Here is a 10,159-nt window from a genome sequence, read left to right as displayed (position 1 = left end):
GAAGGGACTGCTCTTCCTCACAGAATATCAAAGCATTAGCAATGATGAACTCACCATTCGGCAACCAGAATAGTGATAACTGATTCAGGTAACAAGTGTTAATAGACTCAAACTAACTGGTGACAATTTGATGAGAAACAGGACATTTACATAGTCTCAAAAACTGTCCTCACCAAATTCTTTTTACGAATTTTAAAATAGAGAAAACTGATAGATACTATCCTAACCAAGTGATCAAAGCTAACATCACCAAGAATGGGACAATTTGACATTGTGTACCTCTGGGTATGATATAGTGAGAAGAATACATCATTTCTGAAAAAATGTATATCCTGAATCTAATCATGAGGAACCCTAATTGTTTTATCTAATCATTAGATGAACCCTGAGGGACATGCTACCTGGCCTATACTCTTCAAAAAATCAAGGTCATGAAAGAAAAGACTGAAAAACTGTTCCAGATCAAAGGAGACAAGAGACAGGACAACTAAATGCACCATCTGATCTTGCATAGGGAGGGATGCTGGAGCAGAGAACAGTATTGGGGCAATCAGCAAATCTGAATGCTGTCTGCAGATGAGATGTTCTATATCAGTGTTAATCTCCTGATTTTGATTGTCCTACTGTGGCTATGTAGGAGTGGTTGTTTTAAGAAACATCATTCAAGTATTTAGGGGTAATGGGGAATCATTTCTGCAACTTACTTTCAAATGGTTCAAAATTGGTTCAATATTGGATGAGACTACACTGAGTCGATAAATAAATGGAAGGTAAATGAACATCTTTACAATATTGAGGCTTCCCATCCATGCACATCATAGAGCACTCCATTTTTTCCAAGATCTCCTTAAATGCTTAATATAGTCTAAAATGTCTCCATGAAGATCTTGTATATATTTTGTTAGATTTATTCTCAGGTATTTCAAATTTATATTGAGATCTTTCTAAAAACTTTTATTTATTAATTTATGACATATAGGAAGACAACTGACTTTTGCATATTGTGAATGTAGCAACTTTGCTAAACTCCATATATTACTGAATTGTCTGTGGATATAATCATATCAGCACATCAAAACAATTTCCTGCCCCTAGGAAAGAAAACCCCAGAGAATTACACTGACGATAACTTGCCATGAAAATATACATGGTTGCCATTTAAAGAGATGTTTATAGTTGTACAAATACTGTGAGTAATACAAGGTTAGCTGGGAATGGTGTAACTATAGTACCATTTTTAAATTAAATCACCCAAGGAAGGGACGTATGACTTCACTGGCTTCTGAAATCTCTGGACAAGTCCTCCACAGGGATCATCCTTCTTCTTCTCTGTATCAAAAGAAATATATTGCCTGAAGTGCACTAAAAGTAATTTTAAGTATTCATAGATGCTAATTAAGTTCTCAGCATGTAAAACAAGCCTATCAAAGAAAGTCATGATCAACCCTTCACAGATGACTTCTTGCAAACTTGAACAAGATGCTTTCCACAAATCTTTCTGGTGGTCTGGCAGCTCTAAAAGGGCTCCCACTATTGCCCTTTCCCTTGACTCTCATTCTTTCTGTGTGTCATAAAACAACCTCCTGTGAAGAACTGCTACCACGTTCCTAAGTGGAACAGGGAGCAGTATACACCCTGGGTACTCTAGAAATAGCAGCATCTGCTCAGGAGACACTTGCTCAATGTCCCAGGAAATGAGAAAGCACCTAGAGACCGATGGACTAAGCTGGATGAGATGCCAGAGAGCCCTACAGACAGAAAGGACCAAGTGGAATTCTCACTGGTGAGGTTTAACCAGCGAGGCCAGCTGTTGCCAGGATGGATTCTTTGACTTGGTTGTCTCAATACATTAAAAGAAATCTGAAGGAGTTTAAAAGTATATTTTCAAAGTTTCAGGATGGGATGATGAGAAAGTTCTAGAGATGGGATAGTGGTCATGGCTGCAGAACAATGTGAATGTACTTAATGCTATTGTACACCTAAAGATGGCTAAAATGGTAAATTTTATGTTACACATATTTTGCCACAATAAAAAAATTTTAAAGGTGAATTTTCTATTGTTAAATATTACCTGATATTACTTAGTAATAACACAGTCATCAAGAGTACTAACCATCAAGAATCTGACGGCCCTGTGTTTGAGACTTGACTCCAACTGTTACACCTGTGGAACCAAAGCACAACATAACTAAGCCTTGGTTTCCTTATCTGTAACACAGGAATAGTAAAATACTTACCTATGTGTTATAGGTTGCTGTGAACTTGAAATCATTTCTGTAGGAATTTAGCAGAGTTCATGGCACAAAGAGAGGACTTAATAAATGTTGGCTCTTATTTTCTTTTTAGGTTTTCGTAGCAATACAATTCTTTTATATTTTGTACAGTAAGGACTAAAAACAAGACTCTAGTACAAAGGAGTTACTCATTTCTCCCTAGTCCATAATGTCATATAGAGCTAAATAGCAACTTCCCACAATATGCATTCCATGTTATAGTCAAGGGATGTATGAGCCCAAGTGTTGACCACTAAGCCAATGGTTACTAAATCTCAAAGTCTCACACCCTAAGAGGCAACAACTTCAGAGAAGCCACGAGAACTTGAAATAATTTAACAGGTTAATATATATATATACACACACATATATATATATATACACATATATACATATATATACATATATATACATATATACTTAATCTATATATATTTAATATATATATAAAATATGTATTTTTTATCAAGGATAACATGTTCCTATAAAAGCATATGCTACAAATAGAACTCACACATAGAAAAAGAGGCTATTTTAATTTTTTGTCCCTTTTATATCCTATTTTAGGCAAAATGATGAAACCCAGAAAATCACAGAACTGCAACAGTTCTAAAAACTGGGAATTTTATAAATGAAATATATCCATCCAGTCATCTATACCTTTTCTCAAATTCCAAACAATGAGGCTTATCAAACTATACTCTTAGAATCAACTTAAATAAATCTTTGCATGATTTGGATGAAACATACATTGTCAATGGTTAAAAATTCAGGTAGAAAAAGTACATAAAATTACTTAAAAGTGAAAACATTTCATACCAAAGGAGTGGTTAAAAAAACAAAACAAAACAACCCAGACAACATGAAGAAAAATGCACTGAATTTTAAAACATTTTTGGACCATTATATAAAATACCGAAACATTCAGAACTGTTGAACAACAAAAGTTTATGTAGAATAAAGCCAAGAGGTGAAAAAATATTAAATGTGTTAAAACCATCTAAAGCCAAATAAGACAGAACTGAACTATGTAATTTAGAAACAAGTTTAAGTGCACTTTCTTTGTACAATTCAACTGACTACCACATGGAAAATCTGGCCATTAATCAAAATGAAATTAAATAGAGATTTGCAAGCCTTTTGGCCATTGTGTAAATATTAAAAGGTGAATTGCCAATTGAAAAATAAAAGGTTACATACATACCATATAAGTGGTCAAAGACGCACTATAAAATCATGTGAACAAAACAATCATACCAGACAAAGATCTTTCAGGCATTTGCATTCGGAAATAGTCCTTTTATAAATAAGCACTGTAGTTTCGCTTCAAAAAATAAAGCGGATTTTCCCCAATTGCACCTATTAGCTGAGAACTATATCATATATTAGGGATGCATTTAAATGGACCATTTTATGGGAAAAATCAACTAAACTTTAAAAAAAACATGAGTCCACCTATTTATTCACAACTTTAAAAATACAGAGAATTCCAGTGAGGCACAGATGGGGCCCTATCAAAACAGGCTACCATTCAATATGACCAACACAGTATAACATGACACAAGGACAAAAAGCAAAACCTATGATGTGGCAATACTACACAGAAGGGGCCCTGTCAGAAGTTTCTTTCACGAAACAAACACAATACCACAAAACGAAACAACAACAAAGAAAAGCTGAATTCTGACAACCCTACACAAACTGCGGGATTTCATCTTCAAGGTCTTCGAACTGTTGCATTCGTTTTAGCCTCGGCCTCTGACATGCAGGAGGCACTTCAGGCAAGTCCCGCTCCTCAGAGTTCGCTCTCGGCTTGCTGGCGGGCTGCGTGGAGGCAGCGGGTGCCTGGTCCGGGGCGGGAGCTGTTTTTAGCACGGGGCCCTGGGGGGCGGGGGCTGTGCCGGGAGGCAGTGCTGGGGAGGGTGCGGTGGGCTTCTCCTCATCCCCTCGAACGCCGCCAGCGGGAGCACGGGGTTTGTAAAACGTTGTCCAGTGCTGGGGCTGCAGCGTTCTGGGTGCTCTGACTGCAGTGGGAGGGCAGGAGTCGGAGGACCGTCTCTCCGACACCTGTCTCGCTGACCTGACTGGTTCTGTGTACGGCTTACTGGGCTGGGGGGCACTGCCTGGCTGGTCCCCGCCCATCCTGATGCTCGCAGTTCCCCCTCTTTCCTGGAGTGCGTTGGGCACAGTCATGGCAGTCTTTGTACTGAGGCCATTTTGTTCATACCGTTTCTCCAGAGTTTTCTGTAGAGTTTGCTGGTTAAAGCCATCCAATTTGGAACAGACAATAGTAGGAGTATCTTTCCTATTACTGCCTTCAAAGGTAGGATTCTTGCAAAACTTGTCTGAACTTACATTTCCCATATTTCTGACATTTCTCTCATTAGGAGGGCTTGCAAGAAGAAGTAGTCTATCTACAGGCAGACTTGCAGGTCTAACCTTGGTCCTTGGAGCATGCCTTTCAACACTGTTTGTCTCCCTATCTGATTTCAGAGTAAGTAGCCTGGAAGTTTTAAACACGTCTTCCATCTTTTGTGATGCTGATTCAAGTTCTTGGTCTACAAGCAAACCCACTTTGTTGTCTAAAAAAGGAAAAGATTTATTTAAAAATCAAACCTCATGACATATGGTTAACAAGAGTCTTAACATTTTTCCAAGTTATTCTCAGTTATCTATGCAGGGAAGTTAAATACTCAAAGTATTAAAGGTGCACTTGAAATAAAAATGTTAGAATTTTGTATTTATTTAAATCAATATAATAAACAGCTACAAAATCCACTGCAGGTTAGTAAAAAAAAAAAAATTTGCTGAAGTAACTTTTTTTTTTAATGTGCTCCATGTAAACAAGTATTTGTGAGGTGAAAGGAGTATCACAATTTCAGTAGGTATTGGTAAATTAACCCAGAAAAGCTACACCAATTTACACACCAACCAAATGCAGGTGTGTCCTGAATCCAAAGGCTTTTGCCAACCCAATCTATTTTCGGTTACATTCAACCCACAGTGAGAATATATCCCATTAAATGCCTCAGATGCCTTCTTATCTGATCAACTCATAAATGCGCTACAACATTCATCCTGTCCAATGCAGCTTGAAGAGTTCCGTTTTAAGTCAAAAACACCATTCTCCCCGTTGACTGTTTCCTCCCAGGCTTACTTTCTTCTCTTTCCTATCAAGTCTGGACCCACGGTCCATGCTTTCTCAAACTAGAAGCCTCAGCTCCTTCCAACCTGGTCCCTTTTTGTAGCGTCTCCACTAAAAAATTCCAACTCCTGGAGAACTCCAGCCCTCTGCTCATGCTGTCCTTTCCTGCTGGAAAATATCAGACAAATCTGTGCCTTGGCACCATTCTGGCTTTGAACTTCAGCTGCCCTGAGCACACTGCAGTCCTTTTCCCTGCGGCCAGGTCCTTCTCCCACATCTCTGGGGCAGAGGTTTGCTGACGGGAGGCCATCAGAATCACCTGTCAGTCTTCATGTCATCTGACCTTCTTCCTTACCTGACACTGCTGACCTCTCTCCCCTGGGCTTCCAGGGCATTGCGCTCTTGGTCTGCCTTCCCAGGTCCTTCCCCGCATCTATGGACCACTCTAAAGGAACTGACTGCTGGTGGTCGGGCCACAGCCACCAACCAAAGTACTTTTTTTTTTCTTTGACATTTAAAAAAAAGATTTTATTTATTTATTATTTGAAAGAGAGAGAGAGAGAGAGATTGAGATTGAGAGAACGAGTGGGAGGAGGGGCAGAGGGGGAGGCAGACTCCCTGTGGAGCAGGGAGCCCCACGCAGGACTCGATCTCAGGACCCTGGGATCATGACCCGAGTCGAAGTACATTCTTAAAGTTCTGAGGGACGAACTTAGAGCGTAATGGGTAAGAGTGCAGACCCTGAAGCCCAGCTGCCGGGTTGAGCTCAGTTCTATCACTTTTGCACTGGGCAAGGCAATGTCACTGGCCCTGAGTATCTGCATCTGTCAGAAAAGATCATGACTGTGTATCTATGATGATGTGTGGCCTAAATGACCTAATCATGAAAAGTGCTCACAATGATCTGGTCTATAATGGGCTCTCAAAAAATGACATTTATTGTAATTACTCTTCCTAATTGGGAGCCCTTGATTTTGAGATAGTAAAATAAGCACAAATATCAGTTCAAATACTGACTGAACAATTTGCTAGCGGCATGACCTCTGGCATTATTTAACTTCTCTCAGAGTATTCAGCTATGAGTCGAATGGGGTTGATACTACAGACTTTATAGCACAGAACTGTTATGAAGATCAAATAGGATAAATGGAATCAAACAATAAGCACAGTGCTTAGCCCAGAGCAGGCAGATGCTTCAATGACTGTTAGCTCCCTTACTTTTTAGACCCTGTCAGGCTATGATCACTGACATAGGATTACACATCAAATTTAACATACATCTCCACAGTTTTAAAAACTGGAATTTAGTTCCAATGACATATAGCATTATGGTAACAGATGGAAGCCTTTTCACCAGCATGACAGCTACTAATCACTGCAACTAAAATTATCATACAGTGAATAAAATATACATATTTGTGCTTAACGTGTGAAAGGTGACAGGTAAAAGCATTTGAAAAAAAATGTTAGGAGTTTTAGGAGTCTAAATTCTTTAAATTTTAGGAGTCTAGTTGACTTGTTATGAGCAGTCAGGTCAATACAATGATTCGAAGTAACAGAGGGTATGATAATTCATGCTGCTCAACACATTTCTGCCTTGACTTTTAATTGATGGCAAAAATGAAAGAGAATTTTTTTCAGAAAGAGAACAAAAATACTTATGAACTCCAAGATGTCTTTGTATAAGAAAGATTATTGTAAAGGATGACATTCATTTAAATGTAAGGTATAGTAAGCAGCAACTTTTTAATGACCAGTAAAGATGCATTTACTAATGAAGCTTCTTTCTCTGATTTCTCTCAACTTCACTCACGGCAGCTGTTAGACAAGGTCTGTCGGCACAGTTTGAGGTCAGCAAACATGTATTTTACATGGCCACTCACCAATGAGACACATATCACATTTTTCTAATGCATTTTGCTTTCGTTCTGATTCCTCAAATGATGTAGCTGGCTCAAAAATTTTGGTTTCACTATCCACAGTATGCATATCCTGTTGACAGAGGAGAATTTTTTAATTTGAAGAAGTAAAACATACCTCAGTACAACTCAGAGATTTTTAACTTTAATCTTATTAATAACTAATAAACATTACAAAGTTCCACCACAATTCCATAAAGGTCAAAACTCACTTCCTTTGAAGAGAAAAACAGTGACTTCATAGAATGTTCTGGGTCTCTTTCTTCTGGTGATAACAGAGGCTTTGGAAGGCAGCCTTGATCCCCATGAGCTGCACCACCCCCTGTACTGCACGTGACTACCTCTTGTGGCTGCAGGGATCCATCGAAGATCCTCTGTGAGTAAGTGATGAGGAACTCTACCAACCGCGCTTGGTTTGAGTATTCGGCAAGAGAGGAGATGGTGACAGGAGCAGTTGTGGGCCTTGGCCTAATGAGACTTGGTCCAAAGATCACCCCCAAGTTTTTGGAGTTCATTTTGTTTTCTTCTGCGTGATTTACGACTCTGTGAAGTAGAACACATAAAGCTGTATTAGATTTGCCTATTAGATTTCCTTGCTGGTAGTTTATTATGGGTCGGGAAGGGTGGAGGAAAAATGGGCTAGCAGAAGTCTAGAAAAAGGATATATTTATTTGATTAGATACTGACCACACACTGAATTGGGTTTCACAGTATTAGGATAAAATTTAAGCAAGTAGAGGAACTACTAAAGTTTTACCGGCAGAAAAGCAAAAACAAAAACGAAGAGCCGCTCCTGTCTTAGTATATAGTGCATCCTCCCGGGTCCTTATGCCGGAAACTTAAACATCATCGTCGATTGCTTTCTCATTGCCACAGCTGGTCTTCAAGCCAAGCTGATTCTGTCTCCTAAAGAGCTTTCTGCTCGACTTGCACTCCCAATGCTCTGGCCTTATTTCAAGCTCTCCACACCTTTTATTTCTATGACTACCCAAGAAGCTCTGAATCGCAGTAAACGACCCCCGCTCTAACCCATTCTCCATACTGCTGCCAGAAAGATTTAACAAACAAATCTAAACATGCTAAATTCCTGGCTCAAAATTCTTCAGTGGGTACAGAAGGAAGGCAGTCAGCTCATCTGGCAGGTATGTATGACTTTATCAGGCCTCTGCCTAGCTCACTTCAAGCTACTGCTTGCTATGGCCCAGCCTAACCACATTACCTACGCTTCCCCAAAGCAAAATTACCTCGTGTCCCTGTGTCTGTTACCCTCTACCTGCAACGCTCTTTTGCACATTCTCTGTCACCAAACCACCACCCAGTTCCTCAAGTCTGGCTCAGGGCTACCTTCTCTGATTCACGACCCCTGCATGCCCTCATCATCCTCCGCACGTTGTGCGGGCTCCGTCAGAACAGGAATGGTGCCGCGCTGCACTTGCCCGCAGGTCTGCCCTCAAGCTGACCCGCACAACAGATGACAGAAGCCTTACATCTGCAGCCTTATTTCCCCCGCCAGAGCACAGCACATAGGAGGCACCTGAGCTGCAAGGTGGTAAATTTATGTGTTTTACCACAATTAAAAAAAAAAAAAAAAGATCAGTTATCCGCCCACTACTGAATGCTTGCCTTATACAAAACTCTTACCGCTTAAGATGAACTATGAGGTAATGAAGACTGTTAAAATTTGACACTGGCAGTTGTCTTAGAAGGTCTTTGCTTTTTATAAGAATTCTGTTTATTTCTATACATGTACTCGGCCATTTTTTGTCCTCAGGGTTATCCTTTTTTGATTCATGTTCTTCATTTACATGGTGGATCTCTTTTGCAAGGTCTATAAATTCCTTGTACAGCCGGAATAAAATGAATGGTTCTGGGAGCTAAGAAATATAAAATCACATTAGGAATATCATTCTGTCCATTTTTTCCCTGTTAATAATTTACTGAATATCTACTGATGGATTTAGCATGTCCCTTCTAAGGGACTTAAGGTTAATCCACATTTAGAAATACACATATGTTTGTTATTGATGTTATCTATAAAGTGAGTCTGACATCATCGCCAAAAATTCTATCTATATTAAAAATGAGTTAATTGATAATCAGTAAAACTTTCTAAAACCAAAAGCTGCATGAGGGATTTTAAAACTCTGCTATATATCCTATACCAATTATATTCACGACTGCCCCAAAGTTAGCATGATCTTCAACTGTTTTATTAAAACAAGCCCAGTCATATTAATTAGAAAAAGCTTCTATTCTGAATTTTATTGGTATAGGGTAGACAGAGAACAAAATGCTATTGGTTCCTTTTGTTTTACTTTGGCCAAATTGAAGATTAGCATAAGACAATATGGCTTATAAGAAAGACTCTGTCAACATTTTATTCATCTAATTTTTAAATACAACTTGAATTGCCATAAATAGGTTAAGGAAAAAGTTCCTCTCTCAAACTATCAAGGGGCATGCCAACTTGATCTCTCTCTACTGGCATAAGTGATTTCAGTATTTCCACTGCTCAGTGATGGAAACAGCCTATCTCTGGCTAGCTGGTGTCCTATACTATCTATGGTGAGGTAGGCACCCACTTCTCCAGTTTCCCCTGCTGGTCCCAGAGAGGGGAAGCCTTGAGATTAATTTCTACCTCTATTATTCTGAGATCTGAAGGAGCTCACTTAACTTCTTGAGGCTTCAGACTTCCCATATATGAGTAAAATGAAGGCTACTCTCTAATACTATAAGAACTGAGCATGGCTCCCCACAGTATTCTTGAGATGGAATAGTACTGGACCCCATTTATTTCCTCTCCCTGACTGGCTAGAAGAGAC

At 39.3% G+C, this 10,159-nt stretch overlaps 1 protein-coding gene across 3 annotated transcripts in view; it reads right to left on the bottom strand.

Annotated features, from left to right (window-relative positions):
• Nucleotides 1-3,706: 3,706 nt before the first annotated feature.
• Nucleotides 3,707-10,159, bottom strand: part of ARHGAP29 (Rho GTPase activating protein 29) — a 62,293-nt gene continuing 55,840 nt past the window's right edge. For 2 of the 3 annotated variants that reach the window (XM_035017995.1, XM_035017993.1), the window contains 4 exons: nucleotides 8,979-9,211; nucleotides 7,550-7,880; nucleotides 7,302-7,410; nucleotides 3,707-4,855 (listed from right to left, as the gene is read on the bottom strand). In XM_035017995.1, coding sequence (XP_034873886.1) covers nucleotides 3,966-4,855; nucleotides 7,302-7,410; nucleotides 7,550-7,880; nucleotides 8,979-9,211 — 1,563 coding nt within the window. In that variant the 3' untranslated portion in view covers nucleotides 3,707-3,965. The remainder of the gene's footprint in view (nucleotides 4,856-7,301; nucleotides 7,411-7,549; nucleotides 7,881-8,978; nucleotides 9,212-10,159) is intronic. The other variant, XM_035017994.1, reaches the window with a different exon arrangement.

This window comes from Mirounga leonina, unplaced genomic scaffold (assembly GCF_011800145.1).
Source record: "Mirounga leonina isolate KUSES-001 unplaced genomic scaffold, KU_Mleo_1.0 Mir_173, whole genome shotgun sequence".
NCBI lineage: Eukaryota > Metazoa > Chordata > Mammalia > Carnivora > Phocidae > Mirounga > Mirounga leonina.
The sequence above is the reverse complement of the archived record's forward strand: the minus strand, read 5'-3'. Positions and strand labels throughout refer to the sequence as shown.